This window comes from Lagopus muta, chromosome 8 (assembly GCF_023343835.1).
Source record: "Lagopus muta isolate bLagMut1 chromosome 8, bLagMut1 primary, whole genome shotgun sequence".
In the NCBI taxonomy this organism is placed as follows: Eukaryota; Metazoa; Chordata; class Aves; order Galliformes; family Phasianidae; genus Lagopus; species Lagopus muta.
In genome coordinates, this window is record NC_064440.1 from 24,686,455 (window position 1) to 24,713,670 (window position 27,216).

Genomic DNA, 27,216 nt, shown 5'->3' on the forward strand with positions numbered 1-27,216 from the left:
CCCAATTTCTAAAACCTTTTTACCCAGTTTCTCACGGTAGCTTAGTCTGGGAATTCTGTGGGGACCATTCACTTGGACGATGTCAGAGAGATTTCTTTCATTCAACGACAAAATCCTGACTGATTAAAAGACCTACACTGACAGCCCAATAGAAAGCCTCACCATCTACTACTTGGGCAGCCTGCACTGCTGCCAACATGCACCAGTTAAGAACACAAGGAGCAGTAGCGGAGGGGAACCGGGAATCAGACAAAGCCCCTGGAAGCTTCCAAGCAGTTTAAAATAGAAGGGAATTGTTAAATGCAGTCTCTCATAGCCAACTAGATAAATTAACCACTACCCTGAAACATTGCTAGCACAACGTTTTGTTGTTGATCATGGTAAAATACTAGGTTTCAGGTTTTATTGGGTTAGATTATGTCCAGCATCATGATCAGGTAACGTGCTGGAGTACACATAGTAACTCCTCAAAAAAAATATATATATATCACCAGCTCTGAGATCAGAAGATGCCTGCAAAAACCCATATCCATTGACAAAAAAACTTAGGCTCTAATCACACCTTATTTTTATCTTCTTTTCCTGTAGAACTACAGCCTAAGAAATACATTGTCTATCTCTTTTCTTCTCCTTAGTAATTCTTGAACCCATTGGCTACTTCCTACCAAACAGGGAACAAGAGCCAGAAGTTCCTACAAGCCCAACATACAAAAAAAAGTGGTTGCATAGCATACGGAAGTCCATATAAACACTTGTAAGAGGAAAATTTAGGAAAATTCCAAGGACCAGTAGTGTTGGTCCTTGGAAGCACTGAAATTGCTTCTGAGAAGTTCTTTACAATACTAGGCAAAGCACCATCAGGAAAACAAACAAACCAACCAACCCAAAACACTCATATAAAAAAAAAAAAATACTGACTCACCCAACTGACAATAGGATCTCTGGCTGTAGAGCATTCCTCACCAGAAAGTAACCTTCGCCCAGGAGACCTTCTCCTATGGAGACTAGCCCTTAAATGAGCCCAGAGAGGTGGACCCATGGTCCGCTACTTCTGGTCATGGGGGAAGCACGGGTGAATTGCTTACACCTGTGCTTCCTGGGCCAGCCCTCTTCACTCAGGTGCTCAATCATCAGTTCAGGCCACGACATAACTCTTCCCTTACAAATAGAAAAAACCTGAACCAAATCACAGGAGAGTGATGAAAAAAGAAGCTCAAATACTGAAAAGCCTTGTAATACATAGTATGCAGTGGTACGAAATAAGAGCCAACATCAATACATAACTTAAGCTGCATTTAATTAACATGCATGATAAAAGTCCCCAGAAACTGAGGGAAGGACATGCAGGGTGTTTACAGCAAAGACTGCATATTTATCTGCTGAAAAGAAGACTGCCTCATTCTTCAATTGCTTTTTTAAAAGCAAGCAGTTTTAGGAAGAGCTGGTAATAACATACCCTGTATCTTCAGCAGGTGGCAGGATGATAACCTCAAACAACATTTTCTGTTGAATGTGTCACAAGGCTCAAGATGACTGCTAATTCCCTTTCCTACAATGACTCAGGCTGGGATTTCCCCCAGTTTTGTTATTAGCCTAGTTGCTATTTTTCCTCCTACTTATTTTGTTGCTTAGGAGACTGATAGTCATTGAAAAAGAACAAACAAACAAACAAACAACAAAAAAAAAACTAAATAACAAGTCCTATTCCTGCCAGTGTGATCCCAAATTAAGAAATGCTGTATGTGCTTGCCTCATGGGATCTGCCTATGCAGAAAGAACACGACTTGTTAGTAAAAAATGTGTCCAGGGAAGAAAATTTTAAGCATATCCGGTGTTTGCCCTCCAACAGCCAAGCTGTGTGGATTTACTTTTTGTTTTCAGGGCAGTAACAGAAGTTTCTCCAGTCAAACAATGTAACTGGGCAATGATTTATGGGGCAGACCATTGGTTACATGAGTCACAGAACATAGCTGCAATTTTCCTGCCAATCAGGAGTGTAGTATTCCGTAATAATTATACTTACATCCCTGTAAATACAGGAACAAAAAGGACTCTTTTCCCCAGGGAGGGTCCACTAAAGCCTGTTCATTTACATGAATACGGTGCCCCACGGTAATTGCTGGATCTTCTGCTCCATTTTCATCAGGAGATCACAATCTGCTTCATAAATCAGGTCACCATAATTTCCTCCATTCCCGTTACCTTTTTATTCTTTCTTCCCAACTTACATTTCCTTTAATGTGAAACTATAGCCAAGAGAATGGGGCAATAATAAGAGCTACTGAAAACTGCTGGACTCTGATCCAATCCTCTAATGTATGAATATCACTCTAAAGAGAAACCAGTGTACAATCCCAAGATTACTGAAGAAACAGCACACTTCACAAAGGCTAGAAAATGAATCCTGCATTACAAGCCCTGTCTCTTGTTATATTCTGGCTTCTCAAAAGGACCAAATACATCATTTCTTATTGTGGTGTTGAAGCTCTTTTAGTCTTCATCTCTCTTGAAAATTCTGGTGCTTATATTTAGGATCTCAGCCAAAGGTTTAAGAACTTATGCTAAGCCTCAGTGCTTGGCATGTTGAATGTGTGGGTTGCTGGCACATGTATTTAAAAAGAAATGTGTTATTAATTGGCTTTCTAGGAGCTTGAGGACTTTGCAAATGATTTATTAAATAACACGTGGCATTTGAAAGCAGAACATCTTCAAAAATTGCTGCTACACAAGATGACTCATAATGTGATAACACTGATTTTACTAGTAGCACCAGAGGAAAGTCCTGTCCCAGATCAGAAACACTCAGATGCAGTGGGCACATTCTAGGAAAAACACATGAAATGTTTCACCAGGCTTGTTTCCTCAGCTGAATAAAGCAACTGAAAAAGTAGGTAATGCCTGAATATTCAATCCAAGTGGTAGGTAATGAGGAGATAAGTTCTCATGTCACAGTCTGATCCCTACTTGCAGATGCTGACACATTTCCCTCAAACTACACTGACACCAGTGTAACTGTTTTTTTAATTTCCTGCTTCCTCCTTCAATCAGTTGGTTGTACCTGTGACTGGTCTTTTTAGCTTGCCACTTTCATAAGACTTGCTTATGTCTGCTTATCTATTTACTTGTGCCAGTGGAGCAGTATAGGTAGCTCTTTACCTTTACACAACATTTGCTTGGTATTTTTGGAAGAACTGACACATTCGTTGATCTATCTGAAGCACATACCAAACAACAGACCACTAATACCCTTTCAAAATTACTCCCTCCCCACTGGCAGAAATGAAGACACAAGAGGCTTTGCACATGAACCAAAATATATGATCAAGAAAGAACAGAGAGACAGAGGCACTTTCCCACAAGGTAAAAGCTTATGAGGTTACACTTAAGAGATGGTAATACGTGTTTTCTCCTGGAGTGACAACCTTTGTTCAAAGACTCTCAGAGAGGTTGGGAATATGTAGTATAGGGTCATGACCACCCCACCTTTCCTATACTGTTGAAGTGGGAGGATTTATGTATTAATTTCTGTTACTATAGTTCTTATAGACAAATGCCAATGGGTCAGGGCCATGCTGGACAAGGTACGACAGTGACATTTTAAACATAGACAGCACCTCTCCCGCAGTGCATATATCTTGTTATCTAGATGGCACACAGCACAAGGAGGGAGAGACTTATAATGAGAAGACAAATTGGGGGCAAAAGAAGAGCTGAGCTGGGGGCACTAGGACAGGCATGCTGCTCAGTCACAGGCAGACACAAACATTCTGATAGATATCTGCTGCAAACTAATGGGGTCATGCTGGATGAGGGTGGAAGAGGATCTCATTTTGGGTACCATGCTACTTCTGCTACAGAAAATGCATGAGTCCAGAAGTCCACAGACAACTGTCTGGTGCCCCTAGTACAACTTTTTTGGCCCCGTAAGTACAGGCACTCTGATCCCCATTTACCTCAACATCAGCAAAAATAGCTGAGTCAAATTTGAAAGTCAGATCTTGCTCAAGCTACTGGACTTCAAGCTCTCTTCTGTCACCTCCCTCTGTTCAGAGCTACTCATTTCTACTGGGAACCGATCACATTTTCTCCATCACTCTGCTTTAGAAACCCATTTTGCCTCATCTATTTAGATAATAAGCTCTTAAATAGTCTCACTGTGGTCTGCGTATACAGTACAAAGCATGACATGGCACTGGACTGCTGCTCAGAGAATCCATGATTTACCAAATCCAAATGGAGTGAGCCATGGGAAGGGCAGTGCAGAGAAATAACTCTGAGAGGCTATGGGGAGCATAAGAAAGGCCAAATTTACCAACATCCCATTAGCTTCTGCCTGAGAAACGAGGCAAGAGTATCCGTGATAGCAGTTACCTGAGTAACTTCCCTTGGTGAGGGGAGATGTTAATTATGGTTGTTAGTAAATAAAAGAGGCAGTATATCTCACAGCAATGTTCTTTTTCTATTAACTTCAGATTTTCTTTTGGCAGTCTCTTTTTTTTTTTTTTTTTTTTTTGGTTATCAGAGACAGACTGAACTGGGGCCATTTCTGAGTGCTTTGTTTTGGAAAACATGGGAAGTACAGTGCCATCTCCATCTTTTCTGAAAGAGATAAATCACAGTCCTTACATAGGCTTCTGCATCTTAGTTGGTTGTTATTGAAGGGTTATGGCCAGTGTGGAAGAGATGGAAGAGAACTAAGTGTGTATTAAAAATGCCTGCAGGTTTTTGAATCACTTTATAAAAATAGGTGCCTAAAGAAGAAAAAAGAATAAAAGAAGAAATCTGAGAAACAAATTCAACACCAAATAGTTTCTACTGTGCCCGTCTACTTCAACTAAAGTGATATTAATAGAATACACAACAGCAGGGAGTGGGAAAATAAACATATTTTTGCTCACATAAAGGAACTGACTAAAAGACTCACAAATGCAAAAGTAAATAAATAGCTTACTACGATAATCTGAAATGATATTATAACCACTGAAACAAAACAGCTTCTTAACTGTAACCTAGCATGTTAAATTCAATCAGTCTTATCTGAGGCCACGGACAGATTGAGTGATCAATCTCTATTACCTTAGGCTTTTTTTTATTCCATCTTTACAGTACCATTTTTCTTCTCACTAGATAGTTCAGTTCATTTCCCTGAGCCTTTGTCAGCTTAATAGCTGAATTTCAGACTTACACACAAAAAAAATGGCTCTCAAACTTCCAGGGGGTGAGCAAGTGTGTGCTGTGTATGGGAGGGGGGAATATAGCAAAAAAAACCCACAACAACAAAGGGTAATTGTTAACATTGCCTGTGCTGCAGTTACTGGTTAAAGTTATGCGTTCACATTTCATAACGGAGATGTTCAGGGTCAAGAAGGTGCTGGCTTTCAGATACTGTAAAAATTAAGAGGTGGGATATTTTTGGTCATGTATAATTGGCAAGCAGGTATTTCCCCTAGAGAAACAGAATGAGGACACAGCAATTAACTCTTCTAGTCCTGCAATCAGAGTGCTAATCAATCACTTCCTTAGCAACTGCATGGTCACTATGGTACCGACATCATCTCTTGCTAAAATCCTTTCCAGTTTATTCTCCTAGTAACTTTGATAATGGTCAGAGCAGAAGTTACATACACTTGCTCACACTGTGCTGAATGATTCCATCAATCTCCATTCTGCAATATTGGACTCTGTTGTAAATGAGAATCAGCTGCAAGGCTAGAAAGGAAGGCAGTAAGTGTCCAGACAATCTATGCTGTTTGATTTTCAGAAACACTGTGCAAATGACAAACACAATGCTTCAGTGCAGCCTCTCTGCTCTAATTGTCTTAAGTGTGAGACTAATGAACTTTATCTTTCAACCCCATTGAACCTCATTATACTGTAAATACACTTTGTGTAACATCTTCTCGTAATTCAGCTGCCAAAAATAATACTATCAGAAAAGAAGGAAAGGACAAGGCTACGGTCTTAAAGTCAATCCCATCAGATGAATCTTTCCACAGCAAGTATTTGTCCTGCAGTGAAAAAATACAGAGTTTGTAATGAAAAAAAAAAAAAAAGCTAGATGTTGAGACCTTTTAAAATGCTAACAGAAGCAGAAAATAGCATAGGGGAAACAGACTAACAACTTGCCCCTGATGGAGTCACGAAGAGTGGATGGTGAATCTCACCTGTATGTTCTGTCCCATGAGACATATTTTCAGTAGCTCCTCAGCCTTGGAATTCTGTCCTCTGACAAAAGTTGCACTGATCATTTTTGGAGGCAGAATAGCAAATTGGATGGAAGCTGTGTGAATATAGTGTGACGACATCCATTTTCACACGTGGAAGATGATGTTAAAATAGATGGCTCAGATATTGGGAGGTAATCAACTAGAGTGACAGTTTTAGTGATACTGACTGAGAAGCAGATAAATGCACAGCTTCATAAAGATTTACAGAATGTACATTCTCAGTAATGTCAGCGTTTATTATATAATTCTAATTGGAGTACCTCATTCCTTCATTTGCCTAATTGATTACTGTAACAAAGATGCCCTGAATATTGCTGTATATTGCTCACTGATTGCTAAGCAAACATTATTGGTGCGTCAATATTTGCTTTTTCCTACAGCTATCATTGTTTGTGAGGGTGTAAGTCACTAAGTCATTTGTGATAATGCTCCAGCAGTATTTTATTAAACACACGTGGAAAGCACCCAGTATGCTTAGCCTCTGTGGTTTTTCTTTTTTTTTAAACTTTGCAGTAAAAACAACTGCTCATCAGTTGTTGAAGCCAAAAGACAAAACAAAGCATTTCAAAAGAACTCACGATATTCCTGTCCTAATGGTTTCACGTTACTGGGGCTCTAAGTTCAAAGAGGTTGAGAATTCAAAATTGTCAACCATTTTATATTCGCATAGCTGGTCCCACTAACCAAGGACTCCACTAAATTCCCACCTCCTTCTTGTTTGTTCCTAAACAAGAATTCTGCTCTCACCAATATTTTATGAGGCTTTCCCATACTTCCAGGCTTCATCTTTTCAAATAGCATATAGATTTTCTCTGTAGCCCAAAGCTCAAGAAATGATCAGCACAGTAGTTAGAGACAATTCCATAATTACAAGTTTGGCCAACTTATCCAAAGCCCCCACCAGAAAGGTTTTGAAAGGTACTGTTCACTATTTACAGTACACAGAGTATGATGCTTTAGACGTGCTGACTGAGATGCATGTCTGTGAAATAATACTTCAGATTATCCTAATGGTTCTTTGGTCATTCAAAATGTAACTCCTTTTAACATAACACTGTCCTGAGGTAGGAAGAAGATCACTGTGATTTCTGGTAAGGAAATGCCTGGAGAATCTCCGGCTGCACTTGGAAAGAAGACAGAAGAAAAGTGGATGGCAAAACCCAAATGCTATAGTCTTGGCTCCTGATATGGGTCAACAAGAGGTTGGTTGGAGATTGACTGCACATTTTAGAGCTAAAAGTCCATACCACAGAACCAGCGTTGTTACGCTAACTTAAATGTTTTTCCTTCATCCTGCTCTATAATTAGGGTAGACTTTGACCTTACATATACAAAAAGTGTGCCCTTCAGTGGATGTTGAAATCAGATGATTACTCTTATGCAAGCTAATTGGGAAGGTGTATAAATAAAACTATCCTATCTTCTTACGTGTGCAGAAATGTGGTCTTAGGAATGGCAATTCGAGGCCTCTGGAGTAGAAAAAAATTCACAGTAAGGATCTGAGAAGAAACTTTCATCAGTTCTGCACTAGAACTCACAGTCACAAAATATTATCAATATTCTGCTGAATAGGAATTTGTCTTGTTATTAAACTGATTGATTGGGAACCACTGGTCAATGTCAGTCATGTTTTTCATTTCTGCATAATCTGAAGAGAACTGCAGTCTTACACAGTTTCAGTTGCAGAGCACAAATCCAAACACAAAGGCTCATGTTTTCAGCTGTCCGTACGTTCTCGGGATGTTCTCCAATGGGTCAGCTACTTCAACGGCCAATCACAACAACAGAGTTTCTTACTTCATCTTTTTCCACTTCCGATCACAGAGCAGAGCTAATGGTCCAGATTTAATCAACAAAGGCATTTACATTTCAAAATAATGAGAGTCACTCAGCTGGTAACTTGTTAATTAGTTTTCAAGCATTCTCCCTTTCAGCCTTTATCCTCTCAAACAGCAGCTTGCTGAGGCTGACAATCCTTCCAATAATAAGGGAAGTAACCTGAGCAAATGTTATCTCGGAATTCTATCTTGCCCTAAGTTCGCTTTACACCAATCTGTTGACTTCAGAAGTACTCATGATTTACCTGGGGGTAAATGTTTCAGTGTATCAGACCATAATATTTTCCCTGTTTTCTTCTTTCTGTTTTTAACTGATGAATGTCTGCAAGGCAATTACATGCCTGAATTAAAGCTTCTCTCATCACTTTATTTTTTTAACAGCGCTACTCTATTTGGGGACAGATTCACATTTACAGAAAAGCTATTTCTGCCACTTTATAATTCAGTGCAAGTATTTTCTCGATTCTTACAATGAAAGCCCTTTTACCCAAAGCTACACAAAAGTACCAGAATATAAATAAGAATCTGTCTATTGTATTTTTTCTAGCACACAGCAGACACTTGCAGCTGAGGATGAATGTAAAGAATGAGAATCCGTTCCTAGTATCTGTCCCTGTGCTAATAAAAATGGAAATACAAATGCTGGGTCTCACAGTCTTCCCCAGCATATTCCTTAACGACTGCAGAACTCCAATTAGTCTCCAGCACAGGATATGCTTCAGCTGACCTGTTGGCAATCAGTTGCTCCAGAGCCTAGATCGATTTTGTCCTGTGATTATCAATTCTCCTGTCAGACAGAACAGACAAGATTTAAAAGAAAAGAAGATGTTTTGTGAAATAAAATCGAGATGTTCCACTCAGCACATAATTTCTTCTTATGTCCTCATTTTGCACGGCACATAAGCATGTGCTTAACTTCAAGCATATGATTAATCACCTCTGTGGAAACAGGAAGTCTTTCCTGAACTGGAGGATATCTCCTCTCCTTTGCAGCTCTATAAATGAATGTCTTCTTTAATTTTGTTTTCTTTCTTTTTTTTCCCCTCCCATTTCCCTTCCTACTTTATTTCCCCTTTTTTTATTCCCCACTTTTCGTTTCTTCTTGCCATATGTAATATACCTTCACAAAGTTTTTATCTTTTCCAAACATTGCCGGTGATTGAGGAACTGTAGGATGCAGCTATTTATATAAGGTGGGGATTAGCTTATAAAAATAGCAGGACATTACCAAACTTTTAAGAGGAATTTGCTCTTCAGTTTCTCTGGAATCCTGAAGATAAAGTACACATAAGACTGAGCCTGGCTTTTTAATTGATGTTTTTCATTATAAGCTAACTACTTAATGATGATTTTGAAAGACATAAATTAGCTGCACATAGCCTCACAAAAGGAAGAAGGAATAAATCTGTCATACAAAACTCTATGTCCTATGTCTCCAGGGCATCTTTTGGAGACATCATATTTTGTGTGTTTGTGACCACTGCATAGTGCCTTCTAACATATTGCAAATTTTGACAAATATCACCAATACTTTTAAAATACTATAATAAAGAAGCCATATGCTTTAACGAGACATTTAGAGCCTGTGAAGCCAATTCAACAATTCTGACTTTCACAAAAACGTGACCAAGTTTCAGGGTTGAAAGAAGTGATCGTTTTTGATCTGGGCTCCAAGAAACACTGTTCTGGAAATGTGATTCATGAACTGGAGAACCTCAAGATTGGATGCATCTCATTTGAAATATTTAATAGTAGCCTTGCCACTTTTTAAAGATTATTTCGTATGCTTGTAAGGGTTAGCCATTAAAATTTATTCTGTCACAAGATCTCCAGCTTAACAATCCCTACTAGGCATAAATCCTGAAGAATATCACTTGATATCCAAGCTTAAAACATCCATTGCACAAACTGCCTCTATCTACAAAAACCACTCAACTGATTAAAACCACCCGACCGAAAATATGGTTCTGTAGAGAAAGGAAAGAACTGGGGTACGTGTTTAATTACATAAATATTTGGGAGGATACCACTGTTCCCATTTTCCTTGACTTCTATACTTGAGAAAAACAACAACCACACATCGATACCAATGAGTCTGACCCCAGATTATGCATTTGCAGTTGACTTGTCAGAGCTCAGCTTTGTTGCCTACTTGGCACAGCACACCCCATGCAACTGGTTACTGAGTTGGGAAGTGAGACTTAAAGACAATTTGTTCTGAATGACTTTAGTCTAATTTGGGTATTTCTGGGATTCAGTACAGAGCTAGCAAGACTAATCTGGTTATAGAATGAAAATACTAGCTATTGCAAGTCAGGCTCTGGCAAACTTACTCAAATATAAATATAACTAACCATTTTGTTTTATATATGAATATGCAGCTATTTTTCTAAATTTCATGTGGAATTTGGAGTATGTGCCTCTGCAGAGATTTGTATATACGTTTGACTTAAACCACTGCGGAGCAGTGTCCAGTGTCTAAACCTTTCTCCCTTGCAATTTCAGCTAGATTCCTTGCTTTTAGTATGCATAAGGTGTAAGGTTTAGCAGTTCAGGGGGACACTTTGAACAATTCTAGGCTATTATCTGTACAGTGGCTGGTGTAGGAATCTTCTGCATATATTCACAGCAGCAAGAAAACAGCCAGACTGTTACCATAACAACAGTTTTGAGGGAGGGAACTGTAGAGAGAAACAGCAGGATGAAGAATTTCTTTGAAAATGTTTCAGTGTAGCATTCGCGTGTGAGATGGGAAGGTAGAGAAGCAGGCTTTAGATAATCGAGTCTTTAATATCTGCCGTCTTTTCTTTGTAATTGCTGTGAGTTACACAGAACAAAGCCCTCCACGCTCAGCCTGAGGCTATGAATATCTTTATCTGCAGCTCTGTGGCTTGTTGACCAGTAACTCCATCCGGTTTTGTGTGTTTACAATTAAACATCCCCTTTCCAAATTTTAATATTGGCAAGCTGCTTTGTTATCCTTCTTCCCCAGAGGAGCTTAGTTTGAGTCATGCTTGGTCCCTTTTACTCTATCCTAATATATATTACTTCTTGCTGACCATTAATAGATACAAGCTTTACTATCTGGTTTTCTTTACCTATAAAATTTGATATTTATAGATCCAGTGGTATCTTGCAGCTACAGAGCTCGTTCCCCCCCACTCTGTGACCCTCTAGAGTATTACAATATCCCTTATAATTTTGATTGTCTCATTCTTCAGAAATACCCATTATATTAAGTACTCCTTCCCTGTTGTACATTCTGCTTTCTCCTGTTATTAAGCTTGAGGAACACATTGATGGCAGTTATTTTTAGCCATCTACCTATTTTTAAACAAATTCATTGCTGAGCTCCCTACTTCAAAATACACCGCTGCGATTTCAGTGTAGTTATACTCAAGGTCATTCATCACCCCTCTTCCCATCTTCCAGCACTGGATACACAGGCCACTGTTGTTCTAGCTGCTGCTGATGTGGAAAAAAGAAGGCGGCACGTGGAAAAGCAGACCCTCTTTTACCCAGGCTTAACTACCCACCTCTAACTGCTCAGTCCTGCACAGGGTGGTGAGGTCAGAGCTGCGTGGCTGCAAACCCTTTTTTGAAATTAAATCTGGGCTGCATTTTCCCTTGGAAATGCTCCCTCTTCATCATCACGACATTTCAAGGCTCACTTCTACTTTTTTATTTACTACTTTTCTTAAAGTAGTGACACAACTGATTTTTCTTTTTTTTCCCTGTCATGAAAACGATAATGAAAAACAATTTCTACTTTGATTTTTTTTTCAGCTATGCCATTACTGATCTTTCCATTGGCTCAGTGGAAACAGTGAGAGCAGTTTTGATTCTTTTCTATGGAAAGAACATCAAAAACCCTGTTAGGCTTTTTGTAGAAGAAGAACAATTTTTCTCTTATCCATTATTTTGCTTGCAATTTTGCATAGCACTTCTTTGAAAATATACGTGCCAGTTTGGTTTTAAATTTCCTCTGTTCTGCCAGTGGAAAGACTGCAGATGGAAGGGAGAGCTGGGAACTCCCCGTGTCCATCAGCTCTGTTCATTCAATGGCTATATTTAGTAGTTTCATTAAAAACATATTGAGTGGCCCTGGCTCCTCAGTTCTGCATGCCTACACCATCCTGACTGCCTTGCCATCCCTGTCACTTAGCACTTTATCCTAAGGCCTCTCTCAGCTTGGCATTCCACATGAAACTTGAACACAAGAAGACATAACATGTTTTTAGGTCTTGCTGGAAAGATTGCACACGGCATGATGGTGGGGTGGTTAGTGACCCAGGAGATGAGTAAAAAGAACTGCCCGAGGTGGAGTGATAAGTAGATACTATAAAGAGGAAAAGAAAGAAAACGACTATGCAAAGCCTGGAAAATATCCCCACTGCTACTCATATTTGGTATATGTGACACGAATGTACATATACAACCCACCCAGAGTGTTAGACATAAAATAAGGTTTCGTAGGAAATACGAAATGCTGGTCTAACATCATACAAAGGAGCAGCTCTTAGGGGAAGCACTTAATTTGCTACATTATTAATGCTGAGGCATGGACTACTCCCATGGCTATTTCCACTTGCCTCCACTGTTCTTACAAAAATCAGTGCTATACAGAAGAGCAGAACTGTGGCCTGCTCTTTTTGGGGACAAAAGAAAGAGTGCCAACAGAAACATAATAATTAAATTGACTCTCCTTTAACACTTTTGTTAGCGTTCTGTGAGTTTGTTGTTGTTTTTTGGCATAAATCAATAAAGGACTAAGGACTAAGAATTGAGGTTGCAGTCTAAGCTCCACTTAAGTTGCAAATATACTAAGTAGCTTTATTGTCTTTAGACCAAACACCAGGCTTAAGAAAAAGGATTTTTTAAAATGTATTCTGCCCTGAAAAATGATCCACAAAAACCTCCTCAGAGACATTGGAACTGAATTTCTTCCTCTCATCGGAGATGACCTCTCTTTCCACAATTATCAGATTGAATAATTGCTAACTAAATACTTCAGTTGCCTTTTTCCTCCCCTATGTATTTTTGGACCATGAACTTTAATGCCTGAAACATAACAACACTTCAAGAAAGGAAGAGACTAGAGTGTGCACTGATGCTCTTAAGCACTCCCAAGGATACGTAGCATACAGCCTCCTTCAGAGGTATCTTCTATTTTTCTAAACAGGTCACAGTGTATTAACACTGGTCTCTGAGCTTCCTCACAGAAACACTGTACATTTTTACCTCTTATAACAACAGACATTCAAGGACACAGTAAACAAGATCCACTTACTGCCAAATAAATAGTATTCTCAGAAGTTAAACAGCCCCCTCAAAACATTTCATCTTCACAGTTGTCCTGACAAGATGCTCTTAGTATTACTTACCTGATTCGAGGTGAAAGAGCAAAGGTACACTGGCATCACAAAATATCAGTATCACACAGCATATATCAGTATTGCATCAGCTGAGATTCAAATGCACATGCTTCATTAAATGTACACATCTTTAAGTGATGAGAAATAAATCCTACTGAACTGGGGAACTTGTACAAATCACAAGGGTATGCTTGGCCTTTCCCAGAATAAACAGAGAGCCACTGTTAATGCAGCACACAAAATAACTGCCAATAGAAAATCCAAGCCAGGGGTGGTAGAAAACCATGGGAATGTAATACTTTCACCTATTGTGTTTGAATGTCATGGTGTTGCCACAAAAACTATCACTTCATAGTTTGGCAGTCACATAAGGAGAAGCTGATATTCAACAGGATGTAATTTGGTGGTAGGTAGTATCAAGCAGGATTTAGTTTTAGTAAAGGAGACTAGGTGGACTAGGCTGACAACTCCTGAAGTCTCAATTTAGCACGGAACTCAGTAATAGCAAGTGACAGTTCAAATCACCTTTCTTTGGTTTGGCTATAACATCAAGAAAAGTGGCCTCCCCACTGCTTATTCCTAACTTTTGTGTTTCTATTAAGTGGACCACCTCTGCTTTGCTCATACAAAGACAAAACCAATATTAGTTTTCACAGCAGAATCACTCAGGCAAAGTATCCTATATAGACATTCACACCTTGTTGTGTGGCTACTAGAGTGAGAGAGCAAGTGAATTCCACATACATACCTATACTTCTGCTACATAGAAGCATACAGAGGAAAAGGGTGTGCATACCACTAAAACGGAACCAATACAAAATTATGATATTTGGTTAAATTTACCTAAAACATCTGTTGTGGTATAGGTACAATCTGACACCATCAAGTTCTGGTACAATTCCTTGCTATGCAGCTTCACTAACATTTCTCAACATATTAAAATCAGACTTGAGGTTGTTTTTTTTCCATGTTCTGTCCTGAGCATTCTATTCATCTTTGTCCCTTCTGCTAATAAATAAAATATTTAAATCTCAGTGTATATTTATATATATTAAATTGACACAAACACACAGGTAATTTTCTCCAAGTTGTTTGCTTTTCATCAGTTTAAGTCCCTTCCGTGCAAGTCCACCCCCTGTGAGTAGGTGGAGCCTTTCTGAAAAGTAAGGGACCTTTCTGACACAAAGACTCATTGCCTGTATTTTCTAACTAATTAGGGGAATGTTCTCCCCTTAATATGCACACAATGTAATTCTCAACAAAGGGAAAACTGCTCTCTTAAACATGTCAGGCAGCAACTACCTGAAGTCTGATTTTGGTTGCTCAAAATTGCTCAGACCACAGATGCTTTGTGTACCTGCCTACTACAGCAGGCCAACTTTCTTATAGAGCACGCACTTACCCACAGCTGCATAGTAACATCAAACAGAAAAAGGGGGACACCTGCCCAGTCTGGCAGCCTTTGCCACCACTGCTGGCACAGCCTTCATCTTGAATCTTCTGTGCTGTAGGAGACAACCGAGGCACCAAGCCAGGGAGACTCAGCTGCCAGAGACTGTGTTTGAGAAGAAGCACAGCTACCATCTCACCCTGCAGATCAATTAATTTTGGGCAACACCTGATTGCTATGACACGGCTCCCTGGCAGCTTGTTCTGCACTCCTCAGACAGCTGTGACCACATCAAGAGCCCAACAGCACCTGTAGGGGGAAATGCACTGTGTGGTAATGGTGGTATTTGTAGGGACAAGTAAAAGCTCTCATTGTGGCTCATATCTTTTTCATCTGAAATCTTGATCATTTCCCTATGTGATCTCCCAAATCCCCACCCAATCTCTGAAATAGTGCCTCTGGCTGGACTGACTTTGAGCACGGCCAAATACCAAGCAGCATTGGGGAGGCTCTGGCATGGCCATATCAGCAATTAAGCAGTATGGACGACTGGCCTTGCTGGGTTTATGAGTGCAAATGTGATGCAGGGATGCCTAGTGCTCATTTTTTATTGGAGTGGTGGCCTGAGAGGGCAGGCGCCCAGCATCAGAATTACTGAGAGAAAAGCAGGTAATGGGTTAACAGCAATCCCCACCCTGAAGAATCTTTCTAATGGCAGGATTTTTATAATTATTTGGTGACCACCACAGTGAAAAGAAAATCCTTGTGGCTCAGCAGAAAGTAGTGCTAGCTTGGCAGTTGAAAGAGACTCCAAAACGAGAAATGTGAGGATGGGACAGGAGGAGTAAGAGCATGGCTATGTGGGGAGAAAAAAACAGCATGGCTCTCTTGCGCCGCAAAAAGACCTACCTGACAGGGAGAATATTTCCTCACGTGCTTCTTCTCAACCTTAAAGCTCATGCCGTCACTTCTGCATTTCATGGATGCTGCCTAGGGGTGGGCGTAAGCACCCTCAGCACACAGCTCCTCAGCTGCACAGAGCGCTCTGAGCAGGGGCGCACTTACAGTCAGTGCCACAAGTGGCCTGAGTGGATGGTTCACTGAGGAACGGCCCTTGGCGGGAAACCTGAGGGGCCGGGCGCCATTTTGAGGGGCCGGGCGCCATTTTGAGAGGCTTCGGGTCTCTCCTCAAGGCCTTGGCATTGTGGCAGTCTAAAACGCCTCCACCTTGGTCCCTGCCACATTGAATTGATGGACTGTCCTTCCCAGCATCATCTGGGGAGTGAGGAGGAGCATTTTTGTCTCCTGTCTTATCAGGGACTGCGCTGTGCCCAGGCTCTGGGAACACAGGGTTAGTGTCATGCAGGAACATGCAAACCCCTCTCACCCCTTGTGGAGGCCAGGGAACGAGATCACCTGATTTTATGTGGAAATAAAGATCTGTATCTGGAACCTTCCACTCCCTGCCACGACTCATGAGCTGTATTCAGACCATTTTCCAAAGCATTAAGCACTGTTCTGATCAAGGGGACTGTCCCATCCTCCTGCTTCCAAATTACTTTAGTAGCAGCCAGACACAGTATCCCAGGGTCACAAAAAAGCAGGTGGAAGTAAATGCATATTTCAGGGACCAAAATATTCACCTCGGAAGGCTACAATTTTCATCACTGAATTTTAGGAATTTTTACCTATTTTGCAGCTATCTGCCGAAAGGATAAGAGGTCTTTTTGCTGAAGGGTAGGAAATTTCCTATTCTCCTTCCTAAATACCCCAAAAATACCATTTAAATGCCATCACTTAACCGTACTTCTCTTTAATTACGGGACTAGTACTAGTCTTAGGTTTGCTAAAACCATTTAGACTAGATCATGAAGGCAAGGTTAGCTTCTGATTACCTCAGTAAATTAGAAATATTAAATATGAGCCTCAAACTGGAAAACAATGGACAAATAGCTAGATAGCCACGCACTTCACACACAAATTTCCTGCCCATAAAGTGTTGAGCTCACTCAGCTTGTGTCAGCCTGAGAAAGGTTTAAGAACTCCTATGCCTGGGTTTTACCACTCCACTCTGCTCAGGTGCATCTGAAAGACAGGAACTGTCTGGAAAATTATGCAAAGTTTGTACATGATTTTGCATCGTACAGGTCCAACAAGATGCTCACATACAATCTAACCCCGAAAATGAAAAAAATCTTTCCTTACACAACTCCACACTTCAACAGTGGGAGCTGCCTAAGGTGTGTGACTGTGTGCTACCTGAACAATTTCAGAGGGAAGGTGTTTCTTTCACACTATTTCCATTCCCTGGTCTCCAGCCCAAGGAAGTGTCTGACAGCTGATCCTGCAGGCTAAGCTGTTGTTATACTATATAAACTACCTGTTCATGAGAGGAAGTGTAAAGCACTGCATTTTCTGAAAGTTCCTGGAAAACAAACAGTTTGAGTGGTTACCTGTAATTGATTATCCTTCCTCTAATTCAAGCCAATTGAACACAGGCCAAAGAACCAGCCATGCTGCCTCCAAGTTACCTTCATAAAAGCTTTTCTAGAGCTCTCTGCAAGAACCTCTCATAGGTGGAGAGGACTAATTTATACTAGCGATATACTATTTATACTTAGGCTAGACAAACAGTCTGTCAGAAAGCTCAAGGCAGGTGAGATGCTAAAAGCTTCCAGAGTATTTCAAGGAAGAGAGAAAGTGAAACAATAGAACCCTGTCTTTACAAGAAAACAACAACAAAAAAAACAATAACTTTAAAACCAGATCCTGTGTGCAGAAGTTGTGTGTACTTCCAGTCATACCTACATTGTACAAATCCACATACAAAAAAGAGACCATTTTTTTCAGCCCTGTATTTTTGTAGTAGTGTGCTGCAAACTCTATGATGACCGCCTCAATTACTCAAGCTCTGTGAGTGACATCAAGATACCACTGCTGCAGTGATATCTATAAATTATGTCCATCCAACATATGTATGTATGACCTGACTGAACAGAGTACCCATGTGCATTGCTGGAACTTTTACCTTCCAACTTACCGTGGGACTTTCCAGAAATGCTTGATGCCACCCCAGTTCTTTTGCATTCAGCTAATGCCTGGAGTGAGCCACCTCTGGATTCATCTCTCTTCACTAGCTACAGAGGGAGTATAGATGATTAAGTTAGAATGGTCATCTGAGTTTTAGGTGCAGAGGAAAGGAGGGCAATCCTACCTTCTGTCTGCCATGAACAGTCCTAGCAGGTCTTCCAACAGTGAAAGTGCATGTTGCTGCAGAAATAAAAGGTAGCAAGTTTGTATTAGATGAGGCTTACAGGATGTTCATATGTGGTGCCATTTAGGTCACTGCCATGTGTGATCACAAGACACCAAAAACTTAAAGGGATACAGGTCGATTTTAAAAAGTCAGTCATTCCATTTTATTCTACGACAATGCAAAGTAATTGTGCTCAAAATTACTGTATTTACTCCCCAAATACATTTTTAGTACTTCATCATCCAGGTGGATTCAATTGTGTTCGCAATTTTGTAGACATTAAAGAGGGAGGCTAAATGACAGAGGCAGGGCAAAGAGAATAACAGTGCATTCAGTTCCTTCAGTGCAGCATTACACACAGATTAGAGCACCTCATTAATGCTTAGGAGATTCAAAGTCTAGTCCTGTTTTGACCACTGACTGACAAATGTTTTGATAGCTAGGCATGGAAAATGCAATGCAAGTGATCTTCGTATTTTTTACAAAAATACTGGCTAAGATCTTGAACCAGTGCAAGCAGACAAAGAATAAATTCACTGAATCCAGCAGAAGCAAATCTGGAAATCTAGTCAGCTTTTAAGATTGCAAATTTCTTTCTTATGCATCTTATCCAAAAGCAACATGTGCAACAGCACTGATATAAGCAACACTTAAGCCACTATAAAATACATCTTTAAAAAAGTTATTTAAATCCAAAAATGTGATTCTGATAAGCTAAATCATTCTTGGAAGTCATGTATTTTATGCCATGTGTTCTTACTGAACCACAGCTTTAACTGATATTCAAAAATGACTTCACTGTTCACAGAAGCTTCAAAAAGAAATAATAGACAAGGCACACTAAACATTGTTGGGCCAAACACATTCTACTGTTTATTACACATATTACATTCTTAAATAAAAATGCGTCACATAACATTTTTGCATAGATATCTTACAATATACCAATTTAAAAAAGAATTATGAAACAGACCAGTAACAAAAATAAATTTTTTCTTCATTAATAATTTTGTAACATTAACATACCACCATCATATAATACAAATAATATTTTTAAATCTTAAGACTTTTGTACAGCAAAAAAACTGACAAAGTAATATATATATATATATATATATATATAAAAAGCCTAAAAAAAATAAAATGTCAAAAAAAGGCAGAACTGAGGGCTACAAGATTGGGTACTTCTGTGATATATTAGAAATACCAGAGTTGGCCTGAGAGAACGTGACCGAGGGCATCTCCAAAATGCACTTGTCAGACACATCTGGTAAAAGAAAAAATATAGTGCAAAATGAAAGTCCTTCAAGCAATATATATATATATTTATTTATTTTTAAATCAGGAGCATTCATACTTCTTATTGTTGTTACTAAAAAAAATCCCCCAAACAAAAATCTAATGTGAAGTAGAGAGAAAGAAAGGTTTTAAAGGATAAGTAAGAACACAGGCCATTTTGCAAAGCAATAAAAAAATTCACAGCCTGCATTATTATTTTTCCAATTCAGATGAGCAGACATGCAAAACTAAGGCCTTGTTTCTAAGAGAAAAGCTGTCGTGGTTTATATGCAGCGACTACAAAACCATACACTTAAACTGGTGCAAGAACCTTCTTGTATCTTAACTGGTTTAATCGTTTCTTACACTTTTGCTTAACTGCATAAGATGCCAATGCAAATACAGTCTAGGCAAACGAGTACTGGGTACGTCTACAAAGTGATCTTAACTAGACTGATGTTTCAAACTAGAACAACTTCCCCGGTAGAGACATGGCCTTGGTAACAAAGCAGTGTGCAAACCAGTGTTTTGATCTACTTCCAGATTCTGACAGGCCTGGTTTTTAAAATACAGTGAGATAGGAAAATGCATGTTCCAAAATATAAAGATCAACCCTTCAGCCAACAGGCCTTTCAGGGACTGCAAATTAGCTTTTTTTATTTCCCAAAGAAGCCCAATAATAAAGGCGAAAATTGTCACCTTTCTGTCCATTCTAGTTCATTTTCAGTGTGTACATGCTAAGCCCACATCTCCCTCCCTTCCTACCTCCCCTCCCAATCCCCAGTTTGCAGCCTATCATTCACAGTACACAGCAACATGTATTTCCCCGAATCGTTGAAAACTTTCCTACAAAAGCTGAAATGATTCCTAAAATGCAGTGACAACAGTAGGTGCCCTCCCTAAATCAAAGCAATAGGCACGGTTGGCTACTACACACTGTAAATCAGTAGCTCAGTTTCCTCTTCTGTGTAGGTGTATACAGTAGACTGTTGTACTGCCACACACAGAGATAAAGAACCTGTTTTCTGGCAGTATATAGAAGTCAGGACCAAAGCACTTAAAAAAAATCATCAAAGCTTTCATTTGGAAAATTGTGAAGAGTTTCCACTTCAATTATCACACCAAAAATACCATTAACAAGCATAAGGAAAACTATAAAACCCTGTTTGAAAATGACACCTGCATTTGAAAGCTTTCTGGTAGGGAAACTCATCTTTGAGGTGATAAAGGCAGCCTACCCCACCATCTCCACATTTTTATATATATAACTTATATATACAACTACATCATTATATATATAACTTATATAGTACAAGTATGTCTTGGACCTCTTCCTCTAAGGGAGGAGGAAAGCCTCAGCTTTATGAGACAGATCTTAAAACCCAGTAGGACAGACCCTTAGATTCTTGTGATGCTAAATCTTGCTGTTGAAGCCAGTGTAGATCTGTGGAGGAGGAAGACTGCAGTAACTGACTCTAAACTACCAACAAAAACAGATGCAAACGTGCCACAAGGAAGAAAAGTATCCAGGCGTGATCTGGAAATAATCATTCAATAAGGTGTAGACTTCATGTGCATGAAAGACAGGCGAGATTTGTCTATGAGCATCTGTAAAATCTTGGGAGGAAATAATTTTTATTTTTCAAGCCAAAACCACAGAGTTAGTCAAGCACTGTTATTGTTCTTGATATGTGATGACCTTTGCAAGTGCAACTCTATCTGAAATCAGCAAAAAGTACTTCAAAAAGTGTTGGGTTAAAGGCGTCACCTAGAGATACAAAAGCTAAAAAACAGTCTTGCTGGATGGAATGTCTAGATGTGCTATGTCCTGAATAAAACCAAGAATAAAAGCCCTTGATTAACTGGATGCTAACCAGGTAACATTAAATTACGTAAAAATGATTCTCTTTTTTTTTTTTCTAAATTTAAATATTTTGATACCTTAAGGAAAAGAGAGACAAAAGGAAACCCTTAAGACAGTTGGATTTTCATCAGTTTTGCCAAAAGCACCAATTATGACCTCTTCTGTACACAGACAAATGAAGTTTGTTAAATAGGAGGAACCTTTGTGTTAGAGACGGCTAAAAAAGCCCAAACTGTCTCAAGTCAGATAAAATGAAGAAGAAAGCCTGAATCTGTAAATATCAAAAAGGTCATAGATAAAATACACTCAATCACTGCAATTATTCAACTCCATTTTAGCCACAACCTTTGTGATTATCCTTTTTCAGACCTGAAGGTAAAACAGTTCCAAAAAATCAAGGGACTGGAGGCTTTTCTCGCATTTAGGTTCTTCTGTCTGATCATGTTTGGTCAATGTTTTCTGGGTATTAAGTGAAAATGTGGCATTTTAATAATACAGCAAACCCAAATCCAAAATATCTGAGGCAAGTAAGAATGGAAAAGGAAGAAAAGGTTTTATTATTCACTTCTATAGAAATAAAAGTTGGCAGAGATTTCAGGTACTGGGAATCATTTTGGAGACATAACATGGGTCTTCCAGGCTAGTAAATCTGTTTCCACAATCTTTGGTTGGTCCCTGCAGCTGTGACACATCTCACGATAAGATATTCCTTCAAACTGCTTTGCTAAGTTGTTTTTTGCTGCTTCAAGATTTTTTTTCCAACTTCCTCATGAAGAAACAAAGGTAATAAGGATTAAACTATCAGAGTTTGAGAAAAATCCTACAGGCCCATTCTACAGTTTGCTCTGCCGGAGCAAGACTAAGAAGAGCTATAACCAGTACACATTTAATTACAGAGGGCTCTGATATGAATCACAGAAACAAAAAAATATTAATGTTGGAAGGTACCTCTGGAGGTTAGTTAATCTTACCCTCAACTTAAAAAACAGTTCACTTAAATCAGAACGCTCAGGGCTTTGTCCAAGACACTGAATAAATGCAGGATTTCAGTCCTGGAAATAGGATTTCTTTTGTTCCTTTGCCTAGTCTATCCAGGTGAAATAATTTTCTAGACTGAATGCTGGCTCTTGAAAGAGAGAAATTCTGAGACAATGAAAAATAACTGACTCTCTAAACCTGTTAAACTACTCTTTATAAAATACCCATGATGTTTTAGGTTGCTTTTCTCCTAAGGGGGAAAAAACAGCAGCGCAAAGATGCACTGAAGCATTGCTTTGTTCTAAAAAGTGACTAAAATATATGTCTCCGTGTTTGATACTAGTGATAACATTTTTCCAGTTTAAGATAAAAAAAAGTGATGATTGTGTTAGAAAAGACAGATTTTTGCTTGCCAGGCCTCAATCTGGCAGTATAAAAAATGTATTTCCGTAAACATAATTAATAAATTTAGTAAATCTGATTAGAAAAATCTTGATACTGGTACTTTCTAAATGATTTTTCAACACTGCTACACATAAAGCACATCTTCATCCAGAATATTCCGTCCAGTTTTGGTCTCCCCTTACAAGAAAATTAATGAGATACTGAAGCAAGTCTAGCAGAGCTCCACCCAGGAGATCAGGAGCCAGAGCACATGACAGTCGAACAGAGGCTGTGGACAGAGTTAAATCTTAGGAAAAGGGTAGATCTTATTGCTGTTTACAAACACCCTACAGAGATGGTGGAGAAAATGAAGCCAGACTCTTCATATCAGTGCACAGTAGAAGAGACAGCAAACAAGTCGGAACATGGGAAATTCCTACTTGACATACAGATTTATCTTTCAATTGTTTTTGTTTGTTTTTAAACATTTAAGTGGTCAAAAACCAGACCGGCCTATACAGAGTAGCTGCAAAATTTCCATCCTTGGTAGCATTGAAAAATAGACTGGACACAGCCCTGAGCACCCAGCTCTAGGTAAAGGTTGGCTGAGATGGCCTCTGGAGCTCCCCTCCCACCTGCATTCTCCTATGATTGATTCTATGCTCTGCTCCAAAATGCTATTTACTATCACAAAAAGGGACATTTCTTCCATGCATACTATTTTCCGTGATATTTGTCTCAATTTGTTCTCATTCTACAGCTCCACGGCCTTGGAAATCACATTTGAATTTCTTCAGAAAAGCCAGAAAGACCTGGCTGCCGTTCTGCCGTTACCAAATCATCTATTTATGGTTTTGCTTCCAAAGAAGACCTATAGAATGGATTTGCCTTTCCTTATTAGCCTATTTCTACTCACAATTTATAAATAGAGAACATCTGTACAACTTTAGCAAGGGGATACAGTCCAAAAAGGATCTAGCTATAATGCATTACTCAGGTTTGAAGTGTACAGCTTGAAATATCTGCAAGGAAAGAAAAGCTGTCATTGTAAAAAATGACTCCTGGAATGTGCCTTTCCAAAATGGAGACTCCTACAAAATACAAGTTAAGGTTTGAAATTTCAGTAATGATTAAGACACTTGCAAAAGAGAACCCAAGAACTGAAGTGCAGAGACAGACAGAACACACAACACACTTGTGAAAAAACACCTCCCTTAAGAAACAGAAAAGATGGTCTCAAAGCCCCAAATTTGGCTTCAGAGTTCAAGACCTGCAGCAGAAAGAGCCTGTTAAGTCTAAAATCTGGTTAAGTCTGTTATCCTCTTTTCTTCTATGTTTTTATAGCTAGATAGACCCAGGATTTAAATTGTAAGCATGTCTTCAGAACAAAATAATCATACATTTCAGCATGTTTGTTTGTTTCCCATGGGGCCCTTGTTCTGCCATATTTAAATGAGACATCAACAAGACCACAAATGAAAACTGGAATAACTGGTACTTAAACTGACACTAAATAACTATGATTTGTAGGCTACTGTTAGCATGTCTAAAGGCAGGTGTGTTCAGAGGTCAAGGAAAGATATTTATGCAGGTTCACAGCCAAAGAGTACCATAGCAGTGAGTTTGAGAGCATATACTTTAGGATGCTACAGTAATGAAATTCTAGGATTCTGTTAACCTTTTTCTAATGTAATGCACTGACTGGATGGTCTACAGTTTCACACAGCTGCGGTTTCAGTTTCCATTAGACATCTGGCAGGATGCTCCATATATTCCAATACAAATTGAATGCTAGGGCCCTCAGTCCCAGTAGAACAGCTGGATGGAATGGTCATAAAAAGTATGCAAACACAGAAGCAGAGAAATACAAGATTGTCAGCAAGCAGTGCTCCACATACGTATACATAGCATGGTTAGTTTTAAATCTTTGGAATAAACTCAATTTTCTTTCTTTCTCTTCTTCTACCTTTCTTTTCTTCTCACTCACTTTTGCTCTCTCTCTCTCTCCCTCTCTTATCATGAATGTTACATCATTGCCCCTAAAAGATGGTTAGATTTTGGTCCATATTTCATGCCATATGGGCCAGACGTTGTAATTCCCTCCTGTCCCAAAAGCATTTAGTTGACAGTCACAGTGCTTTGCAAGAACTGTGAGGAAAACCAGCATCTTTTGAGTAAATTCAATCTCTCACTGGAACCAAAGGTTGCAAAATTCTGAGAATTCAAGTGCCAAGGATCCCGATGACAGCTCTTAAACATCTATTGAGTTTCTTGTTTGTTCTTTTTCCCCAAGAGTACAGTTTCAACTCCTAAAACATGAATTAAGGGAAATATTTAACAGTCAATGTGTCAAAACAGTCAAAGAAGGGCAGCTGGCTAATACAGTATAAAAGAGCAGCAACCATTTGTGGACCATGCACCATTTTGTTTAATTTTTAGTCATCCTTTAGAGATGGTCCCAGAACATACAAAGTATACAATCTAATGACCACACGCCTGCTTGCACAAGCCACCTTTATGGTCCTAAATGCAGTCTTTGGAGTCAGGGCCAGCGCCAAATAGTTTCAAACATGAGTTACCGTAAGATGCTTTTTTGTTTGTTTTGTAACAAAGACTTTAATCCACTTTGTGCCCAACAAAATCAAATTACCAATAGGACTGAAGGGTGAGCATGAGACCTTCACTTTCCCTTGATGGTTCACACAGTAGGCCAAAATGGGCCTCAAGGTTATTAGCACTTTAGATCAATCATTCAGAAAAGTCTCATTGCTGTACGTAAAACCCAACCCTTCCTTCACTGTTTACACTGTTACACATAGGAGCAGGCTACAGCATCAACTTGATGAATGGAAAAGGAGGACTTTCATAATTTCTTTAAAAGGCTAATGCTGAATGAAGCCATTGTACTTGGAAGAAGTTCTTTATTTCCCACTCAGAGACTGGAGCAGGATTTTTGGCTTGTTTGTATGTGAGTGTGTAAGATGTTCGAAAAACATCAAGTTTAAATTAAAATGTCTGCAGGTGCTCTTTACGCAAACAAAAGTCTAATGTTTTAAATTGGTTATTAGAAGAACTGCGAGACAAAGCAACATAATTCATCACTAAGTCACTGTGAGTTGTGGCTAACATGCTCACATGATGTGGAAGGAATCCCGTAGTCATGCCTGTGTGGCCAGTCCCAGACCGATATCCAGGTGCAGACAAGGAGTTCTGAAGATCACTTGTTCGTAGAGAAAAGAGGGAAAAAAAAGGTTTAAGCTTCCAAATAAGCTTTTAAAGTTTTCATTCAACAAATAAACAAAAAGTTCTAGCTATGGCAATAAGGTGAGGCCTACAGAGATATTAGATACTGTTTCTCAAAGTTTATCCCTTGGCCACTTAGCCATCATGGCAGCAGCTTCCAGAGTCCCTAGTGCATATGTTGTGCAATAGCCAAAACAAAAATTAAAACAAAAACAAGAACAAAACCAAAATATAGTCCTCCGTGAAGTCTACATAAACTCAGGCCAAAGAGAGGATATTTGTGTAACAAGTGTCACTCCACAGTCTACTGCCATTAAGGCTACTGGTATTGACTTAAATGAATCTCAATAGCTCAGTTCTAGGAAGAAGAACAAAAACCAAGACAGTCAAAGTGTCTGTGAAAAGTCTGATGCATTGAACATTAGGAATCCTCAGACAAAGAACAAATGAACCACGAGGTTAATTTGGCTACCAAACTGGGATTTGGTTTTCTAGGTCATTGTTTTCCCCCCATCTATTTAAAAAGAAAGTTAGTGCTACAAATATGCAACTTCAAGACGACATTTTCTCCTATTGAGTTGCACTGAGAAGCAAGTTAAATAAGCCCCTCCTACTGCCGTCCACCTGCAGGGAAGCCTCCTCCATTTCCTTTGTTTTCCATTGGCAAAACCAGGAAACAAATCCAAGAGAGACGAAGTACTGTAAGCAATTGTTCCTTCTCATTGACTTCACCTCTACAGCATTTCCTCGCCTGCATCTTCTCCCATCCAGCTGGGGCAAGGCATAAAGAACCAATGGATGTATTGAAGTATAACTGGGTGTATGACAGTGTGAGTGTGTGGTCTCTGTACAGAGGGTTACATGTGATAGAGTTCTCTTCTCTTGCAAGGCAGCACATTATAACTTGAGTTCCACTTCATCTCACAACACTTAGCTCAGATGTCATCCATGCCAAGCTGACAGATACTTAGATGTGCCTCTTCATGTGGAGGGCAAGGTGATCAGACCTGGAAAAACACCTGCAAAATAAACCAAATGTCACATGAAATCAAGATTTGGGGAAAAGAAAAAAACAAACAAAAAAACCCGGCTCCTGCTCCTCCCTCTTTATATACAAGAGGAAATATTTATCATGGTTTAGAACTGTTCTTCAGATTCACACCACCAAATTCTGTGTGATTCACCACAACCACAGATGGCCAACTGCGCTGCTGAAAGCTAAATAGACTATTCTCCTCTTTTCACTGTTTCTTTCCCTCCTCCTCTTTCACTGTGTGAAATACCAGACAAGTGTGCTCATACATGCACCTGTAGGACAAAGTCAAATATTTCGTGTCTGTGCGTGTGCATATGGTGAAAAATAAAACAAATCAGCTTTACTTA

At 39.3% G+C, this 27,216-nt stretch overlaps 1 protein-coding gene across 7 annotated transcripts in view; it reads right to left on the minus strand.

Annotated features, from left to right (window-relative positions):
• Window positions 1-18,966: 18,966 nt before the first annotated feature.
• Window positions 18,967-27,216, minus strand: part of KLF7 (KLF transcription factor 7) — a 59,446-nt gene continuing 51,196 nt past the window's right edge. The window contains exons 4-6 of one of the 7 annotated variants that reach the window (XR_007378495.1): window positions 26,566-26,852; window positions 25,726-25,810; window positions 21,267-24,899 (exon numbers count right to left, since the gene is read on the minus strand). Coding sequence is in view for 1 of the 7 variants with exons in the window: in XM_048952817.1 (XP_048808774.1) it covers window positions 26,801-26,852 (52 nt within the window). In the remaining 6 variants the exon portion in view is untranslated. Of the gene's footprint in view, window positions 19,354-21,266; window positions 26,853-27,216 lie in introns of those variants that run through there. The other 6 variants (XR_007378493.1, XR_007378492.1, XR_007378494.1 and 3 more) reach the window with 6 other exon arrangements.